General features: G+C 36.8%; 3 protein-coding genes across 3 annotated transcripts in view; 2 read left to right on the top strand and 1 right to left on the bottom strand.

The window, feature by feature from the left end:
* The first annotated feature begins 342 nt into the window (after nt 1-342).
* Nucleotides 343-5,201, top strand: rnf215 (ring finger protein 215). Its single transcript, XM_084114984.1, has 10 exons — nt 343-681; nt 1,532-1,681; nt 1,762-1,833; nt 1,929-2,014; nt 2,100-2,154; nt 2,254-2,358; nt 3,078-3,194; nt 3,980-4,129; nt 4,243-4,345; nt 4,447-5,201. Exons 1-10 carry the CDS (start codon nt 478-480, stop codon nt 4,458-4,460), a joined length of 1,056 nt encoding a protein of 351 aa, XP_083971110.1. The 5' UTR covers nt 343-477; the 3' UTR covers nt 4,461-5,201.
* Nucleotides 5,202-7,704: 2,503 nt separating this feature from the next.
* On the bottom strand, nt 7,705-17,747 carry ascc2 (activating signal cointegrator 1 complex subunit 2). The gene is made up of 19 exons (XM_084114983.1): nt 17,665-17,747; nt 16,904-17,029; nt 16,618-16,776; nt 16,284-16,457; nt 15,586-15,715; nt 15,406-15,473; nt 15,213-15,314; nt 14,992-15,104; nt 14,802-14,873; nt 14,530-14,634; nt 14,369-14,437; nt 13,753-13,827; nt 13,007-13,232; nt 12,691-12,887; nt 12,177-12,296; nt 11,690-11,926; nt 11,275-11,353; nt 10,947-11,041; nt 7,705-8,764 (listed from the first exon to the last, which is right to left on the bottom strand). The coding sequence occupies exons 2-19, from the start codon at nt 16,988-16,990 to the stop codon at nt 8,593-8,595; spliced, it is 2,280 nt and encodes a 759-aa protein (XP_083971109.1). The 5' UTR covers nt 16,991-17,029; nt 17,665-17,747; the 3' UTR covers nt 7,705-8,592.
* Nucleotides 17,748-19,699: 1,952 nt separating this feature from the next.
* Nucleotides 19,700-20,754, top strand: part of zdhhc8b (zDHHC palmitoyltransferase 8b) — a 56,716-nt gene continuing 55,661 nt past the window's right edge. Inside the window, exon 1 of the mRNA XM_084113751.1 lies at nt 19,700-20,053. Within this exon, the coding sequence (XP_083969877.1) occupies nt 19,950-20,053 (104 nt within the window). The 5' untranslated portion in view covers nt 19,700-19,949. The remainder of the gene's footprint in view (nt 20,054-20,754) is intronic.

The following is a 20,754-nucleotide window of genomic DNA, read 5'->3' as shown; positions in this document are numbered from 1 at the left end:
AGATAGATAGATAGATAGATAGATAGATAGATTATAATGTAACTATTATGAGTGTAAATTATCATATAGCTCATGATAAAGCACAAAAAAAATAGTTTACCACTGGGTGGCGAGCACACATATTTTCATAACGGCTGAGGCGAAGATATGAAGTACAGAAATAGAAATCGAAATACAAAGAATGCTGTTACAAATCGGGGTACGCGAAGTGGGCGGAGCTTGATGCGTCATGATGAATGATTGGACCACACAGCGCCCCCTCGCGGACTTAATACATTTACCACCAACATATGCCGTTCTAGCTAGTTTCTCTTTCACAAGTGCAGGCAGGAAATAGGGAACCGTAGAAGAAGAGCTCCACTCAAATTATTTATTTACATCAGGAGGAGGTGACAGAGCGGAGCCTGTCCTGTCAGTATGGCTCTAACTTTCAGTCTATGACTTACTATGACATATAACATCAACTGACAGGGAGCCATGGGCGCATTCGCTTGTCTTTCTGTGCTGTGCTCGTTGTGGCTTTGCCCGCTAGTTTCTAGCGAACAGGTAGCATTTGTAGAGGTGTTTCTGGAAGAGCATCAGGATGTTTTTCAGGGAGAGGTGGTCAAGGGGAGTCTGGAGAACGACCCCATGGAAAACCACAGCAAAAAGAAACATGAGCTCAAAGGAGACCTCATATTAGTAAGTTATCAGTGCTTGATATTGGAAATTATTTTCACTATTCTGAATGTGTTTCTTGCCATTGCTGTAACACTTTTCTCGTCTGTTGGGTCAGCACTGTGATTATGTCAAATATTATAAATATTGACATACATATTATATTAGATATTACAAAAAATGGCAATATGGCATTAAGTTCTATAAATTACTTAATTGAGAAAATAGAATAACAATTGTTATGTGTTTTGCTAAACTGCTAAAATTATATACACTACCATTTAATTTAATTTCACTGTTTTGAATGTGGGTTTATTGCTTTCTGTCTTTAAAATAGAACATGCATTATTTATTGTATTTGCTTAACACTTTTCTCTCCTGCTGTGTCAGCACATTGGTATATTAATAGTATGACACCATATTGGTTATATTAGCTGTATGTTTATACATATACATCATATGTATAATACATCAATTAAACATACAGCTAATATAACCAATATGGAGTCAATATATCCTTAAAATGTTAAAGAAAAAAACCTTTAAAATGACAAACAAAACATTTTTATATGTAAGTTTTATTGATATTATGTTAAATATTGCAAATATTAGCATTCACTTCTATGAATAAATAAATTGGGAAAATATAAGCACAACTGCTTAAAATGTATATATATAAATATATTTATGTATAATTTTCTTAATATAAAAATAAATAAAATAAAACGACATTCTAGTGATCATCATCTTCAATTGATTTTTTGATTAAAGTGCAGATGTTGCTTTTTTTAAAACTAGTCATAAGTAAAGTTTGTGGGACATGCTTTGTCCATTGTCTTAAACATCAGTGACGTGCTTCTTTTTGTTTATGCAGATAAAAGATGAAGCTCTTGAAAGCAACAGTGAAAGCAGTGATGGGAAGGATCAGAACCCGTGGATTGGAGTGGTTCCTGTCCAGATGGAGGAAGGCACAGTTTCCAGCAACAGCAACCAGGAGTCATTTGCTGCCTCTGTGGTCAATAAGGTATTCAAAACTGTCATTGTGAAGACCGAAGCATGATGACAAGGTAATACTGATCAAACTGACAGCTGTCTCCTCTATAGATGAAGCGTGCTCTTGTTTTTGGTGCGTCGGCTTTGATCATACTGGCTTTAAACCAGAATACCGTCAGAGAGGTGAGGGCTTTGCTGTTCTGTTCCATAAACATTTATTTTATGGGATAATGGTTATTAGATAAGTATGAAGAAAAAAAAAAACTGTTCTTCTCCAGATGGATCTCTCTCAGGTCCTCTCAAAGCCAATCATTGTCATTCAGACATCAGAAAATGTCACTAAGCTCATTGGAGCACTCCTCAGGTAATCTTCAGTCATTCAATTATCAGTATTCTTCGGAATAAACAATATACTGGATTCTTTTTTTATATATTATTTTTTTTATTAGGGGCCTTCATGCAACAGCCAAAATCACTTATAAGACTTTTCTACAGGATAGCCTGGTAAGATTTGACTGATAATAAGCTCATGTGCTGCATAGTTTCATGCTTGTTATGATTCATTAGTGTAGGCGTGTGATATTTCTATATGCGGTGTCAAAGGGGGCCACCTTGACCCTGTGGTCCAGCTGTGGCCGTTCAAGAGGAGGGTTGTACGGGGAATGGCAGGGGGTCATCTGCACTGGAGAGACCAACTCTCAGGTCCAGGTATGAGTGTTATTAAGACATCTCATATCGTCCAGGGTACTATCATAGCTTTACAAGCTAGAGCTGCATGATTAATTGTTAATAGATCGCGATTTCAATTCATACACCCATGCAATCTTATTCCTAAATGACAACGATTCTGCTACGTCCATTTAACCTTTGACATGTAAGATCACAGCAAGCATTCAAATCTGCTTTAGTGCTGCTGCTGACCCATAGAGAGCAGTTGTCATGTATAGGTTTGAAACAGCTTCAAAAATTATAATTCAAAATTATCACAGAAGTACTGGGATATAAGTTTATAGAACAAAATAGAATAAATTACTCTTTGAAAGTAACTTGACCCGTCAAATAAAGTTTGTATCAATTACACTGTTACCAGTAAAGGGCAAGAAATGATTGTCAAAATGTATTTGTCATTGATTCAAATCAGTTAAACATTTTTAAATAGACTGCAGCAATTAACATTTTGTCATAACCTCTTGTAAATTACATGCTATTTTGTTTAGTTCTATTCAGAATCGTGATTTCTATTCAACAACAACAAAAAATTGTGATTCTCAATTTATCCAGAATTGTGCAGCTCTACTTACAGCTCAAAAGGTTTCAGCGCTGTCATGTATATATTCATCTTATGTTTCTTAATACTACATGTCACCTTTATTGGTCAGCAAGGAGCAATTTTCTTCTTTTATCTTTCTTTTTGTCCATCTGCCTAGAAATATCTCCAGCAGCTTTGGAACACTGTCGTTCTGGTGGCCCTTGTCCTCTCCACAGGGGTCATAGTTCAAGCACGCTGGCAGTACCAGGACAACCAGTTTAATGATGATTTAGAGGTGAACGCTGTTTTTGTGACAGATTCATTCTGAAGTTAGAAAGATTTTGATTTAAAACCTAATGCCCGGTTTCACAGACAAGGCTTAAGCCTAGTCCCAGACTAAAATGCACGTTTGAGCTGTTTTCATTGAAAGTAACTTGCACTAATAATGTTTATAAAAGCTACTTAAATGTCTTAATTGAAGGCCTAAGCCTGGCTTAATCTATGCCTGGCTTAATCTAAGCCTAGTCTGTGAAACCGAGCCCAATGTTACTAACTGTTAAGATAAAGCAGCGTTAAGTAGAGGCTGAGAGGGAAAATTATTCTTCCATTCAAAAGTGTGGGGTCAGCAAAGATTTCTTCCTAGAATTAAATAATTTGATTCAGCAAGGATGCATTAATTTGGTCAAAAGTTACAGTAAAGACATTTATAAAGTTACAATCGATTTCAATTAAAAAATAAATGCTGTTTTTTTTTTTTTTTTACTTTCCATTTTTTACTTTCCAAATTTTTTGATTATGGTTTCCACAAAAAATGTTTCATAGCATATTATCAGCATATTTTAGATGATTCAGCTTTTGCCATCACACTTACATAAAATATTAAAATGATATTAAGTTATTTTAAATTGTAATAATATTTCAAAATATTACACTTTTACTATATTTTAATCAAATGAATGCAGCCTTGGTGAGCATAAGAGACTTTTTTTTTTTAAATCATTAAATCCCAAACTTTTGAACAGTAGTCTATACACTGTACATGGTTTATCATAATAATAAAATATACTGTTTGTCTTACAGTCAAACATAAAGCAAGACATTTTAAAGAGATTATCAGCATTGAAGACGAGGACATACCGGCAGCCCAAAGTGAGGTGTGACCAAACACAAACTCAGCCGGTGGAGACGGACGGTTGTGCAGTTTGTCTGGAGCAATACAACAACAACCAGGTGACAGATATTCTACCCATCCATATGCTTTTGCGCTGTAGAGTCATTATATTTTTATAAAGAGAGACAGTCTATCAGATATTTGATCTCTGCTCTATTTGGTTGTGTTTTAGTGTTTGAGGGTGTTACCGTGCCTCCATGAGTTCCACAGAGATTGTGTGGATCCCTGGCTACTCCTCCAGCAGACATGCCCTCTCTGCAAACGTGGCGTTTTTGGTGAGAAGAACAAATATTACTTGCTCATCTATCTATATATTTTTGCTCCATGCAAACTGTATTTGATCTGAACTCTTCCTTTCTCATTCTCTTCCTCCCAGGTAATTTTTATTGAACTGGACCTGGATGGATTCTGGACTAGGAAATAGTGGAATTGGATTGACTGATTCAGACTTTTCATGGCAACTAAATCCCTCCTCTGTACTGTAAGGTCAGGATTCCTCCACGGTAATGATCTTTGACCTTTCCAAAGACTATATACCTTGAGTTCTTTCAAGAGGCCCCAAGAGTCAGGACTAGTTCCTGATCTTTGGTCAGACCACTTGAGAAGTTCCTTGAAGGTAGGTTCTTGTACACGGGATCAGTTCTTTTGCGCACAGTTGAGTACTCAAGTTACATTTGTTGAACCGGCTCAGCAGTTTACAGATACACAGATTGTGAAGTCATGTGCACAGCAAAAAACAAAAGTAATGATTCAGATCTCTTCAAATTAAGGAGAAATCATATGACATGATACCAGGGCTAGTCTTGTTCCACCCTTTCCCACCCCCTCCCCCCAAAAAAGATGCAGTTCTTGCCTGAAGCTGGTCCTAACCTAGAAGTTGTGGTCTTGACATCTTTTGAGACCATATAAAATGTTTCTGTTTAGAATTGTAAGCAGAGACATAATGCAGGTCGGAGGCTCATACATTACATGCAAAAAAAAAGAAAAAAGAAATTGCGGCCACATTTTATTCATTCATTCCCATGTTTTAGTTAAATTGTGGCCGTGATTTAACTAAACTAAAATGAGGGAATAAATCTGTAAACTGTGGTAACGATTTACAACATTTTATGATTTGCCTAATAATTACCTAAAACAATGGGGAAAAAATTGTTGTGGGAACGAATACTTAATACATGACCATGAAATCTTGTTTTTTTCCCAATGCATGTCAAGTATGGGGCTCCATAATGTAGTACCATTGTAGTGCCATTGTTTGGCTTTGACAGCTAAACCCCCAGCTCCAGCACTAGCACCAATTCAGTGGAAATGGGGCATGTTAATCAATTCTGTTATTCTAAACTACCCAGTAAAATGAAAGATACATGAAAGGAGTATCTGTATTCTATACAAAGAGCTGCAAGGATGCCGCCTTGCTGCACAGAGCGACTTTCTCTATATTAGGGTCACTTTTAAAGATGATTTATAAGGGACTATTAAGTACATTTACATGCATTTTAGAAGTTCAGTTTTAGAGTTTCAAATTGCCTTTTTAAATGTCATGTAAATGCTTTAGTCTGACTGAAATGCCAGTCATGTTTTTGCTTTGTTAGACTAACAAACCTGCATTACCTTTCAAAAGGTTTTTGTTGTTGTTATTGAAAGAAATCAATACTTTTATTCAGCAAGGATGCATTATATTGATCAAAAGTGACAGTAAAACATTTATAATGTTCCAAAAGATAGTTATTTTCAACTTTCAATTTATCAAAGAATCCTTAAAAAAAGAATCTGTTTACTGAAAAAATATTTAGCATCAAAACTGGTTTCAACATTGATTTCTGAAGGATCATGTGATACAGAAGACTAAATTAATTCTTGCCATTATAGGAAAAAATAAATGTGATAAATATATGTGTGTATATATATATATATATATATATATATATATATATATATATATATATTAGGGGTGTGACGAGACGCTTACTCCACGAGACGAGACGAGACACGAGATTGGGTTCACGAGAACGAGACAAGACGAGATTTTTACACAATTTTTAAGAAATCCTCAATGATGAAATATATGAATGGAAAATAGTCTTTTATTCAACTGAAAATCACAAAATGCAAAACAATTTATGTGCATTTTGAAATCAACTTGTAATGAATGTTATTTTACTTCTATTTTAATGAATTCTATGCAGTAAAGGACATGCAAACACTGCAAAATGATTTGCTATAAACTCTACTTCTCCCTGTACGATTTCACATGAGAAATCTAACTCCTTTCCACAAATCGAACATAAAAAAATAAAACAGTATAAATAAAATAAATATAAATAACTGAAATAACACTTTAAATGCAAACAGTAAGTGTGTATCCATAATCAAAGTACTGCTCTCTCAAAACTACAAGTTCAAACAGAAACATTTTTTTTGCATGAAAAATAGATAAATTAACTAAGATAAGCCTAAGATATGGTCATGTTCTTTTTCAAGAATATAAGCATGTCGACGATTTCTGGCAGCAGTTGAGACCTTTGGGCAGTAACTAGGGCTGCACGATATGAGGAAAAGCTGCGATGTGCGATAACATTGTTTAATATTGCGATGTCGATATGACTTGTGATATGTGAATGTTAGCTATACTGTTCCCCTGTCTTAGTGCTTTAATAGGTTCTTTGCGTGATAGGTCAAATGTTTATTACCTGCCTGGTTCAGATTACACTATTTTAGCGCGATTTTGGCACGATCCGTTTCGTGGAGACTCGTAAAGTACAACGGGCGTCGGGACGCAAGATTCGATCGTTTCATTTCGTATAGTGTGTCATAGTGGGCGACAACGCGTCTGTGATGCTTCACGACAGAAAGACTAGCATGTTTAATTTTAACGGTCCTCCACGACGGGTTGAGTGTGAGCGAGAGTGAGTGAGAGTGCGGTTACAGTGAGTGTGCGTGTGTGTGTGTGCGCGCGAGTGAGTGAGTGAGCGAGGGACAGTGAGTGTGTGTGTGTGCGGAGTGTGTGTGTGATTGGCCCGGCACACAAATGATTTAAAAGTGGCAGGGGCATCTTCAATACAAATTTCACCCTCACGCTCCATCACGCTGACATCACAACAACTCACGAGACAAAGTTTTTTTTTTTGTTTGTTTTTTTTACTCACGAGACAAAGTTTCACCTCGACGAGAAATCTCGTCGCGTTTTAATCTCGTCACACCCCTAATATATATATATATATATATATAAAACAACTTTTTTTTCCAATATTGTAATAATTTTTTACAATATTATGGTTTTATATTTTTGATCAAATAAAAAGGCAATTATAGCTCAGCTTCATTCAGCATGTTTGCACAAGTTTGCACATCCCTCGAAATACGTGTATTTAATCCTTTTAATATCTGAGTATGCATTGTCACGTATACTTGGACGGACTGTAGTTGAATTATATCTGCGCATGTAAATGTACTTAAAGATATAGGACATAGGAATAAGGAATCTCAAGGCAGCCAATCATTAAATCACAATCTATACTTATGCCAAATCTGAGGAATTTTCCCCATCCCAGCTATCACACTATCTCAGGAGGGCATCTGCTAGACAGGTAAACAACCATTACATAAAAAAAAAAATGTAAGAGGAACAACAAAAAGACAGTCTTAATAAGAACAGTATTTATTCATGTTTTATCTTCCTATGGTTTACGTTTTATTTCAAAAGCATTTTTAAATATGCTTTCTGTTACAAAATGCTTTGAATTTATCTTAGCAAGTAGAAATATGCTGCTCTACATGGCAAAAGAACATTGCCTGTTCATAGTCTATGTAAGAAAAAGGACATCACTCTCTTCCAGAGGGACGAACGCTCACAGCCTTTGGCACAGTCTCATTCATGTGTTTGAAATCGGACTTTGCAGCCAGTCTGTACAACCTCAAGTGGGAAGGTTTCTCAAAGGACTGCTCTTATGTCAAGTCTTAATCGCTTTCTGAACCTATAGAGAACTGGAACAGGATCTTTTGAGCTCCATTTTTGCTTTAATAGTGTAATGTACTGCGTCTTTTGTAGCAATTTATTTTAGATGCAACATTCTCGAACCTGATGTTCCTTTATTTATTTGTTGAATTTTACTTGACAGTGCAATAACTGTTTGTACCTCTCCTCTGTTCAATAAACTTGTGTGTTACTGGGCAAAAGAAATGGCTCCTTTGCCTTACAACATTTTGTTTTCTTGTCATAGTGGTGACTGTCACTATCAAAAACATTAAATATGATTATCTTGATCCCTTTATAGACACACATCCCTGTGCATTTTACTAAGCACTTCAAAATCCAAATCGGCCCGTTTTTATATTGATTTATACTTCAGAAAATAAACTCATCAAGAACTAATTTTCAATCTGAAAGAAATAATAGGCCTATGTAATAGACCAGAGTGTCATCTCCATGTGCCAACAAGAGCTACAATTAACCTCAGGTACTTCATTCTGCTTTTTCAGTTCTCCAAGAACTGTGTAATGTTCTGTTCTTGATTCAAAAGTCTTAAGAAGGGATCATGCCCTTGTTTCTCTTCCTGTCAGCCATCGTTCTGCGACTGTGATTGGCTCCTCTGCTCTTGTTCGCCTCCTTTCTACGACGGTCCAAAACGGTCTCCTGCGCCTGTCCCCGCCCCCTTGGACCACCTACAACATGACTTGCCGGTGGCGGTCTGTAGCTATTAGGAAAAAACAAATTAAATTAAAGGTACAATATGTAAGAATTTTGTAATAAAATATCCCAAAATCACTTGCACAGTGTGATATATTTCCTGCAGTTGTGTACTTACGATATCCCAAAAGTTCCCAAAGATTTTTAATTTTAGAGAAATTCCAATTTTAATGGCTCGTCCCTGTTCACTTGTCGCCTGTCAATGACGTAATATCCGCGTTATCCCTGGTTTCCGCTCGTACTGCCATAGTAACCATGGCTCACGCTGTTGTTGTTTCGTTAAAACATTATGGACCATGGCAAGCAGACTTTGGGACAAAAGGAGAACTAAAACGAGGATCAGCATGCCGTTTTCGAGATGCCGAGAGCTCCACGTCCGCGACTACCTTCGACTTGACAGACGCGCAAATGTAGAGGTGAGCAAATGTACATAAAACTAATCAATGTTATATAGCTCAACATGATGAAATGTTAGAATATGATCAGTATGTTATTCTAATGTTGATCTAGCTTACTACTAGTCTCATACAGACAAACTAACACATAGAATAACATTATAACTTTCAACACTCAAATGCAGTTTAGTGTGATAGTGTAGACCAAGTGAAACAGCTCTGCGTTAGGCCATCCTTAAAAATATTCTTGTTTGCCGTAACCCGACCGACCCTGTCAATTTAGTACCGACCCAATTATTTATTTATTTTTCCTTTTAGTCAGTCCGACCGACTTGCCGGTTGTAAAATGCGTTAAGACCGACCGATTTTTTTTTAACTCTTCAAACAACTAATACAAATGCAATAAAATAATATTAGTTATTAAGTATTGTAAATATAAATTGCCTAGACCTACATACAAACATAAGCTACGTTCTTTCTTTTAAATAAAAACCCGTGGCGCGTCATCTATGATTATGTTTACACCATTGGTTTATGCATGTCACACTACGGCCTGTAGGCTAAGTTCGCTTCGTTTCATTCACTGTCAATGGTTCGCGCTTGGTAATGATGGCTGCGGCTTTACTCTAAAGATTATTTCATTTTTATATGTTGTTGAATATGGTTTATTAAAAATAAACATGTGAGAGCGTGTTATAGGCTATATGTCATGTTATTGTCAGATATGACGACGCTACTGCAACACGCATCGCCGCAGATGAGAAGCTTAGCATCAACGTGCTATCGCAAATCAAAGTGAAAGTAAGTCGCAGATGCTTAACACACAATCATCTTCATTAAATGTAAAGAAACGAAATGATCTTACCAGGGCTGTTTCCGCTTTCTCTTATTGCGGGCTTTGATTCAGAAATTTTAGCTGATGATCAATAAAATAATGTATCTCATAACTGTTGCTTTCGGTGACGTGCACTCCATTAAATCTGCATATAGCGGGAATTGAAGATCGGATTTATATCCGCAAAAAAAAAAAAAACACACATTTGTATGTGTAACCAGGTGTAAATGGAATCGTTTTGATAAATCAGATTGCAATCCGATCTGAGAAAACGCATATAGTGGCCTGGTGTGAACAGCCCCTAGACATCGGTGAAAAATGTTCTTCCCCCCCATCCCCCCGACCTTTTTTTTTTTAATAAAAAAAAAAAATACTTTATATATATTTTTTTATATATATATAAAAATATAGACCTACCTACCGACCCTTTTTTTCTTTTTTTTTTGCTGTTACTGCAAACCAAAATATTTTTAAGGATGGCCTTACCTCACAAGTTTCATTCGTCAAATAAACTGACCTGTGTGAGTAGCAATTCAGCACTTGCGGGTAGTTGCGGGACTCGCGTGTGGCACTGATATCGGTCTCTCATTAGCAATCGCGCCCTGCTTTATACCTTAGTCATGTTAAAAACATCAATGTATTCACTCATCCATAAACATTATTAGATCCTTCGGCATGACGACAAGTTCCATAATTCCGCTTATGTGTCATCAACCTACGCCTTTGTTATTGTAAGAGGTTAGCGACCCCTAGCTGCGAAAAAAAAGACATATTGTAGCTTTAATGACTGACTGATCCATGTTTCCGGGAATGCGGGTGTGAGTTCAGTAATAGGATGCGGCTGTCACTCCCGTAATTAAACTGTGCGTGAACGTAACCGTATTAAGGATTTAAATACAGGACTGACAACCGTATTCTGTGTTGCTGTGTGGACGTGGCCAGTCCGTTGTCAAACTTACCCTTTCCTGCTTTGCATGGCAGCTCTCCTGGCCTCAGCTCTCTCTCTGAGGACTGCTGGGTCCTGGACGAAGTAATCCTTCTTCACAGCGTCATTCTGATCAAAATGGCATAGGACAAGATCATTGTAAAAATGGATATGTGCATTATGTGAGAGCCTGGAATTTTAATGTATGACTAATCAGTCTACTTCCAATTAACAGGAAAAGAGAAAAATAAAAAAGTCAAGTACTGAAAGCACCATATGATCTATCACACACATCAAACACCTGTGTAAAGGAGAATTTAAAGACAATGAATATAAAATAAGAGAAAATGATTAATTCAAACCGTGTCCTCTTCTTCCCCCTCGTCTTCTTCCACCTGAGCCTTTTTGACTGTTCTTAGAACTTGTGGGATAGTAAACGGCCTAAAGGGTGAATACATAGATGTTAACTTAAGTGTAAATAAAAAATGTCCAATATAAATTAGGGCTGCACAATTTTATATATACTGTGATATAAACTGATTAAAGAAAAAAAGCTCCAGGTTTGCTGAGTTGTTTGTAGGGCTGCACAATTTGGCCAACATGTTTTTGATTATCAATATGACTAATAATAATTATACTCAGAGCAGAGTTTTTCTGTTTGAAAACCTCTGAATCTGAACATTGGAGGGGGATGCATTCCTCTCAATATCTACAATGGTAAATGCAAGCAGGAAGTGGAAAAGGACTGTTATTATGTACACTGGTCACAGCTCATACCTGCGGTTCAACAGTTCATCTTCTTCATCCAGATCATTTGCTCCTATTTGGTTGATATCATACGTGTCGTCATATTCGTCATCATAATCATCCAAGCCGAAAGCATTATCACGGTCTCCAGAGGGCTCATTCGTTATGGGAATTTCATCCACCACTGTCTGGTAGGCTTGATATCTCTCTCTCTGCTCTTCTATGTGCTGCTTGTCATCGAGTGTGGCACGTACACTCTCCCCCTGTCTGAAATACGCAGAGATTTTAATTTCTAGCTGACACAAACCAGCTTTTACAGCTTAAGCTGAATATTCACTTTATGCCTACTCTGATGTCAATTTACACTGTACTTGTCAAAGACAATTTTTTATTGGATAGTTTGACTAAACAGAGTAAAAATCACAGAGTAACTGCAGGGCAGGATGGGATAATGTTTCTTGCAGTGGCAACAATTGTTACAGAATTTTAAGTTTCAACATGGGCTCTCAGAACCTACCTCCGGCCTTTCCATATGCGACTCATGTCCAATCGGTCACGGTTGAACACGTCAAACTCGTCATCGTTAAACACATTTGATCTTGTGCTCAAAACTGGGGGAAGCTCCTTCTTCACAGGCCTACAAGGCAACATTACAGAGCCAATAAATAACAATGAAGTGGACCTTAGCTGAACCATAAATCCTTGGGTAACCCTTTACAATAAGGTTACATTAGTTAACTACATTAGTCAACATGATCTAACAATGAAAAGCACTTCTTATTGAGCTTAGTTAATGCTAATTCAACATTTACTAATACATTATTAAAATCAAAAGTTATCAATTATTTAATGGACCTAAGCTAATGTGAATTAACAATGAACAGTTGTTGTTTTTTTATTAACTAACATTAACAAAAATGAATTAAAACTGCAACAAATGTATTGCTCATTGTTATTTAATGCATTAACTAATGTGACCTTACTGTAAGGGTTACTATTTTTTTATGCAAGACACTTCAGTTGGACTTTACCTGGCCATTGCCCTGTCCAGTTTGTCAAGAGAAGGTGACAGTTTATCTTCCAGGATGTTGTTTATGACAAGTTCCGAATTGTAGCCGTACTCCTCCAAACATGCCAGTATGAATCCATCTCCCAAGTCTGGAAGCAGCTCTCGGATATGGGTCAGCAGAGACTCCAGTTCTCCAGCACTCAATGTGCACACTGCCCCCTATAGGCCCCAGAAAGAAAAGAAAAAAAGACAGAAAAAAAATGCTTTTTATTTCACCAGTGGGTGCTAAAAATGTATTTAACAATGTTGTAGTATTTTTTAGCAGCTAATGAACTCACGTTGTCGCCCTTACGAGGAGTGTCCATCATAGCTTCCGCTCCTCTCAACTCCTCTCTGAATCCTGCTCCTTCCTGCTGGGAAGCTTCTAAATCTCTGCCGGTCTTGCTCTTGGCTCCTGCACTGTAATTGGCTGATGAGATTGCAGAGGGGAAGCTTCTCTTTTTCCCCACAAACTCCCAGGCGGACTCTACACCCTGCAACAGGTAAGATGTCCTGGTGTCGTCTCTGAGTGGGAAGATCAAGGAGAATAGCAGAAAATCATAGAAAGGAGTTTAAAAAAGTAGGGAAAGATGTATTATTCTGATTCTCCGTGACAGAAAAAGTAAAGACAAGATTTACAGGCAAGTCATGTGCTTTGAGGTTCTCTCTTTACTTGCACAACAGGCTAAACTGGCACTGAATTGTTGGCATAGACATTGTTTATGCTGCAATAATCTCTCTGACATTTAACAATCTGCTTCTGCTGCCAGTGTTTCTTTGCATGGCAACGTTAATGAAGTGAGCATTGTATATACATGGTAAGTATTGGAGGAAATGAGCACTAGCTATGGTATCAGTATCATCAATATCATCAATATTTATCAAGGGTGTAGGAAAACGATTCGAAATTGGGACAGGTTATTTCTGGAATCATTGAGATCGTCTTCGCTCAAGCAGAAGCCTGAAAGATGCCAGAATGCTTTCCCTTTTGTTACTTTCAAAATCAGCATACAGTGTTCTATACAGTGACCATAGTAAAGGATACAAAAGAGGGAAGGCCTGCTGAAGGAGACTGATGTCATCCACTATAGGGTATTGTTCATCATAATCTGCCAGAAATCTGAGAGATAAAGAGACAAACAGTGCAATGGGAATGCAATTGAAATTAGTTGTCGGCTGTGATAGATTACATATAAAACCACAGGGGTGTAACAGTTCTCAGAAAGAAAATCGAACCGTACCGTTCTGTGTTTTAGAGTTAATCAACCAACAAAAGACAAATAAATCACTCACTGCTCTTGATTGAATAGCTTTTGTAACTTTAATGAGGATTCATATTTAATTTATAAAGTAAAATATGCAATGTTATTTTACATTTGATTACTTTATTCAATTTCTGTACCTGAAAACTACTTAAATCTACCAAAAAAACGAAAAAGCACTGTTTGTTTGATTTGTGTCTTTGCTCTATTGTATTTATTTGTGCTGTTGCCTGTAGTTAGATTATTTGTTCTTTTCTTTTATAAGTATTTTTATCCCCTACATAGCACATACCAAACCGCACCGAAACCCTAAAACTGTGATACAAACCGAACCGTGAATAATTTGAACTGTTACACTCCTAAACCATACACTTGGTGAGAAATTTCTATATAATTTACCTTTTCTCTTGAAGGAAAGCTGTGAAGTTCTGTAGAAGATCTTCTACAAAGGATGCCACGTTTTCAGAGCTGTGAAAATGATAGGATCAAGGATATTTGGTATTCATTCTTGTGTTTGCCTAATCTAATGAGGTTTAAAAGCATGTATTTTTTCCCCTCACCCCTCCAGTATGGGCTGTAAACATGAGTGTTGGAGCAGCAGGTGAGCAATCTCCACCATTTTCTTTCTGGAATGAGATACTTGTCTCCACATGTTCTCCTGTAAACTGAGACAGATTGCAACTTATTTAACATATCTTTACAAATTCACAAGAGTAGTAGTAGTAGTACAGATTTTAATGCCATGCAGAGTGATAGTATAAGATACACAAGAGTATACAAAAGAGAGTCTAGGTTTGTAAGATAACACATCAGTCAAGTTTGCCATTCTTACCTTTTATTGAAATTCCTCTTCTTCACTGCCTTTTCCAGGTCTGGAACTACCGTCTCATAGAATGACGATAATCTACATTTAGAGATGCTCTGTTTATTATTTTTGTATCAAAAATATCAGGAATGAATTTCTGTCTTTGAGGACACTGTGAATTATAGTTAGAGTCATTATGTGGATGTATTTGTGACACCTGTTAACAAAGTTGTGTTGTTTGAAGGTAGAACAAGCATCAGGGAAGATGTCCAGGAAAGAGTGGACAGTAGTGCAGGTATCACACATGTACAACACCAAGTCTGCAAGCTCCTATGAGACATAAACATAATAATATTTAAATATAAGCATATTATTTCTTTGAATTAAAGGTAGAGTCAGTATTTGTGAAAACGTTCAAGAAAGATGTGTTTTGGTTACCTCCTCTGGCATGGTCATGGCAGTTAGACATCTGTTTGCATTCAGTTTGAGGGGTTGATCCCCTGACTGAATACCACACTTCTGTAATATTGAGTCAAACACCTAGAATATACATGCACACATTTTAGGAAGGTCAGCAGACCCTGACAAATCAAAGCATTTAGAAATGTTTATTGTGTGTCACATGAAATACCTGGATGATTGAAGGTACAGTCTCATCTAGGTCTCCATAATAACTGGGCTGCTGAGTAAAAATGTTCTCTGGAAAAGGGGGAAATTGGGAATTTTTGGTTTTACACATTGAAACAAGTATGAGTGGTAAAAAATCAGGTGAGTTCATGCATTTTTCTAATTATAATAAGATTACTAGTACCGATCATTTTATGTACCAGTTGGGAATTTCCTTTCCCAAACAGCACACACAGATCCAGAATTTTGGGAATGTCAAATAAGTAGTTGTTGTATATAATCTCTGCAAACACTGCAGGGGTAATGAAGTTCTCCTGAGGAAGAAAATAAAACAATATTTAAAATTTTGAATCCCACTGAATGCCAAATATATTACAGTACACATTTACATTACTGTTTAAGAGTTTGGGGTCAGTAAGATGTTTTATTTTCATTGAAAGTAAAAGACTTTTATAATGTTACAAAAAAAATAATAAAATAAATGCTGTTCTTTTGAACTTTCTATTCAACAAAGAATCCTTCATAATTTTAATTTTTTTACTGTTTCCACAAAAATATTAAACAGCACAACCGATTTTATCATTTATATTAATAATAATAATAAGAAGAAGAAACATTTCTTGAGAACCAAATCAGCATATTAGAATGATTTCTGAAGGATCATGTGATACTGAATACTTGGATTAATGATGCTGAAAATTCAGCTTTACCACCGCAGGAATGAATTACACTTTAAAATATATTGTAGAAAACAATTTCACATTACAGTTTTATTTTTATGCATCTAGGACTTATTGCCTGCCCAAAACCACACAGTACAACGATTAAATAATATAGTTAGTTGTGCAATATAAATTATGTAATAAAACAGTTTATGTTCACCTTAGACTCTTTGTGCGTAGCCATCCTGAGGAAGACCATGAACACAGAGCGATGAACGTTCCTCTGCATGTCGGCTACAGCTGGACTGGACGAGATACCAGACGGGTCTAAACTGCGGGGAGCGTGCCTCAAATAAGAGTCCAAGCACCTCTGTAATGACTCATCAAATACCACCTAAAGGGAGAAAGAATAAAACAGAAACACTATGTCAATAGCTACCTGGCTAAATAATGTAAGTGTCCAAAAACAACAATATTATTGTTCTATTGGGCTGTACCAAAACCTTCATTACTAACATTTTGACTTGTACAACTCGTATTTTAGAGATTCCGACCTGACACCAGAACTTGTCGTGGGGTAAAGCCAGCAGCCACTCCAGATCCTCTGAGATGAACTGAGCATGTTCCAGGAACTCCTCCACTAATGCAGGTGTGCCATCCTCAGGTGGGGGCTTAAAGGTTAAGAAACATCTCTCTTCTTTACGATCAGGGTGCTTGTGGGAGAGATTCAGGTGGCATCATCATTCAAATTGTTCATAGAAGAACTGGACTATAGTGTTAGATCAAGTCTACTCTAGTTAATTACGAAGGACATAAATGTAAAGTGAAATATTCACTCACCAGTGCTGGTAGAGTGCGTTCTTTGCCTTGCGGTCCAAAGGGCTGAGTCACATGCAGTTCATCTAAAGGCACTTTAGCACAGGCCATTTCACCTGCCCTGAAGAAAATAGCCAATGGGTGTACCTCCTGAAAACATACAGTACAAAGACAAGTACTCGTTTACTTTGTCTGAACTGTAAGTGATTTGCCTAGGGTTAAATGGATTATTAGTGCTGGTTTATGCACATAAGCCTTAATCATCTGGCCTAAGAATTTAGAGTTGTTATTATTTTGATTGACTGGTTTGCTGTCTATAGATGGTTGACAGGCTAATTTGTCAGAGATCCAACACCAGAGACGGTTGACAACACCATAAACATATTTTGCCACTGTACAGATTGTCAAAAGAAGAGTAACATTTAATTTTAGTTTTTATAATTTCACTTTAGACATGCAGTTGTTTAATTATGAGATGACTAGATGGCTATAGTATTAGCGAGCTGGCTAATGCTGCCCGTGTTAGTGAGCTCGGTATATTTACTAAAGACAACACGACCAAACAACAGCCGTTTTCATTAGCTGCAAATGATTTTAGTAAAAGACAGACATTAACGGCACACTTTTGTTGACTGTTACTAAAAATGAGCCAGACAACCACAAATGAGAGCGAAAATAAGGAAAAAAGTTAGATTTCTTGCATTTAAATAACAAATGGCTTCGTTCATTTAAACAGCACAGTATGAAAATAATTCAAATTAAAAACCAAGTGATAAAAATGTCACCTCTTGACTGAATCTTTCAACAGATGTTTAACAGCTCCAGCTCAAGGCATCAGCTCTATCAGCGTGGATATCCGGTCTACTCTACTCGTGTTGAAGAGATTCCAAAATAAAAGTCTTTTAAAAATAAAAATGAAAACTGTTCTTGAATCGCCGTAGAGCGACGTTTAACTAGTGGATCGATGAACCCAATAGAACCTATATTTTCATGACATTTTTATTCATTCAAATGTAAATGAATACCTAAGTATCTGTTAAGTAATGTATGGTGTAGGCAAATATTAGTTAATGTTCTTAGTGAAAGTGTATCCCCAGACAATGATTAAGACTAAAATTCATGTTTGAACTGTTAAAACTAAGTAACTTGCACTGACGACATATCTTAAAATATATCACTGCCATTGTTTTGTGTCAAGATGCAGACCAATATTGTTGTCGTTGGTTTTTTTTTTTTTTTTTTTGTCTAAGGCATGGTTATAAAAGCTACTTGTATATCCTAATTGAACTAAGGCCTAATCCTGTCTTAATCTAAGCCCTGTTTGTTAAACTATGCCATTGTGTTCCCAAAATAATCTAGTTCTTTATGGTCCCTGGGTTTACTGAGAGTCTGAATGGGGTTGGAACACAGACAGACAGATAGATAAATAGATGGATGGGTTTTTTTTTCTTTCTTTCTTTTTTACAATTCATGATTGTTTTTCCACTCATCCGTTTCTCAACAGATGCCGTTCATTTACACTGCACTTAGGCCTACTTAACTGATGGATGAAATTAAGTTCAATCTTTGCTTGTAATTGAAGACAGTTTTTCCCCCAGTGTGTGTTACCAATTCATAACTTACATTGAGCAGACTGGGTTTCTTTCTCATCCCTAATTCTGCCTCAATTATTTATTTTTTTCACTTTAGTTATTTTATGAAAGAGCACTACTATACATACTTCAGACAATGAATACATTTGCTACACAGTTGAACAATGAAGAAGAAAAATTTGAATATTAAAAAAGAACTATTTTCGATGGATATAGCAGGCTGCTTGAGCACTTTCTTATCAATATGGAAGGTACTTCGACAAAAGATATTGGCAGTGGTTTTCACTTTATAAAATTTAACATATCAAAAAACTTTAGAAAAGGTTTAACATGCTTAACATAGGCTAAAAATATGTGTTCAGTGGGCAGGTAACCTGAGCTACGAGGCTTCCAGACTGTCACATATACAAATTATTTTAGTTACATTCATTCTTTTATTTATTTCATTATTTAATGTGAACGTTGTTATTTGTCCAGTGTTTTGGCAGCACAATGATTAAGTAGCTGTAGGCTAAAGTTACAAGAACAGCAATGGTGATTGTACACTATTAGCCTATGGTGCTCTTAATATTTTTAGCTATTCATGAAACACTGAGCAGTGTCCATAAGCTGTTCACTGGAATACGTTTTATGGTATATTCATTACGTTACATTCATTTATTTATTTTCATTATGCAATGTGAACGTTTGTCGAATTTATTGGCTGAACAATGATAATAATGCACAATAGAAGGAAGTGACAACAATCATTGAATAAAAAAGAATGAGAAAATACAAGATAAAGATGTAAAATCATAAAAACAGTAATAGTGAACAATCATATTACTCTGCTTCTGTTAGTAACATTTTTACTTTTTGCAGCACCCAAGCTAAAATACACGAAATCAAGACGGGCAACAGATCATTCTTCAAATCTGCCACCAGAGGTCAGACGGGAACCACAAACTCGATCACAAACACATTGAAAGTTCGGTTTTGCAGTGGGCACTGCGCTCTGTATCCAAACTCAATATTTTAATAGGCTACTGCCATATGTTTTGATGTTTCATTAAGATGATTTAAAACAACAAGGGCTTCATGTGGATGATTTCCCTTTAGAACTGGCGTGTGTCAACTCCACCCAGTGTTTGATTTCTCCATCATTAGCAAAAGCCCAAGTCTCTTTTTACGCTGCTTATCCTCAAGACGCGTAAAGGCCCTACTGATGGAGCGCGCGCGTGTCTGTCGCCTCCTCTATTTGCGTAGCGGAGGCTCCACCTCAAGCATTGCAGTGACCTCAGCAGTGGGCTGAATTGAGCTGGGTGGGATTTTCAGGCTCGTATTCCCGATCGCGTATTCTAGGATCACGATTTAACGGTGTATGTGACGGAGCGAATACGCGTTTAGCCGGCTCGCGCTGAACGGTGCAGGATTTGTGTTTGTGTTTGCGTGCATCTAACGATAGGGATCAAATAAACGAGGAATGTGGGATTTACAGAATGCCCAACAGCGTTGGAAAAAGATTTAAACCCACCAAATACATCCCGGTGTCCACTGCCGCCACTCTTCTGGTGGGATCCACTACTTTATTCTTCGTTTTCACGTAAGTTTGCGAGGATTTTTTCCCCCCCACGGGGCATTTCGTTAAACACTGGTTCACTCTTAATAAGTTTCATGACAGTTAAATGACCACAAGGCCTGTGGTTTGACTGTAGACCTAAACTATTTCTCTGATTTCTTAATTTATAGATTTAGCATTTAGAAGAGTGCGCTTTGGGAGCGGGGTCTTAAAATGCTAGATGATATCGGTCATTTCTGTTGAGATTTCACATGTGAAATTAGTTCAGCAAAACAGTCTTGTCTTAAAAGTGTAGCCTATGCTATAAAATACTCATTGATAGACTTAGATAGAGACTGCTACATATACTGCCTGTTTAGTGGACATTTTGGTTCTTGTTCATTCATTGCAATGATTTCTAAATGTAGTGTAAGGGGGATGTGCTTTCGTCGTGATCGCTTTTGACATCCACATAGTTTCATTGTAACATCACGGAAAGATATGTTCGTAGATATTGCTTAAATGCGTGTGTCTTCAGTGTACAGAGTGCATTGATCTTTGCTTCAAAAGCTTTCTCTTACAACGCAAGGCTAAAGTCATTATAAAAGATCAGCATAAAGTGATCTTTGTAAGTGTATTGATTGCCAGGAAGTTGCTTTAGGTTGAATCATTCATCAATCAGTGAGTGTGATGGAGCAGATTGTGGCAGGCTTTGATTTACTCTAGCAGTTGTTTGAAGAATCAAC

Source organism: Abramis brama (assembly GCF_963993115.1).
Source record: "Abramis brama genome assembly, chromosome: 5".
Taxonomy (NCBI): domain Eukaryota; kingdom Metazoa; phylum Chordata; class Actinopteri; order Cypriniformes; family Leuciscidae; genus Abramis; species Abramis brama.
Note: the sequence above shows the minus strand (reverse complement) of the source record. Positions and strands in the feature narration are given on the sequence as shown.

Excerpts from the sequence above, each read along its gene's own strand:
- rnf215 (XM_084114984.1), top strand. The coding sequence starts at position 478 with ATGGGCGCATTCGCTTGTCTTTCTGTGCTGTGCTCGTTGTGGCTTTGC. Across the intron at positions 682-1,531 it reads TCAAAGGAGACCTCATATTA|ATAAAAGATGAAGCTCTTGA; the intron begins GTAAGTTATCAG and ends TTGTTTATGCAG. Across the intron at positions 1,834-1,928 it reads ACCAGAATACCGTCAGAGAG|ATGGATCTCTCTCAGGTCCT; the intron begins GTGAGGGCTTTG and ends GTTCTTCTCCAG.
- ascc2 (XM_084114983.1), bottom strand. The coding sequence starts at position 16,990 with ATGGCCTGTGCTAAAGTGCCTTTAGATGAACTGCATGTGACTCAGCCC. Across the intron at positions 14,635-14,801 it reads AAGAGGAATTTCAATAAAAG|TTTACAGGAGAACATGTGGA; the intron begins GTAAGAATGGCA and ends AATCTGTCTCAG. Across the intron at positions 13,233-13,752 it reads CAGCAGGCCTTCCCTCTTTT|AGACGACACCAGGACATCTT; the intron begins GTATCCTTTACT and ends CTTCCCACTCAG.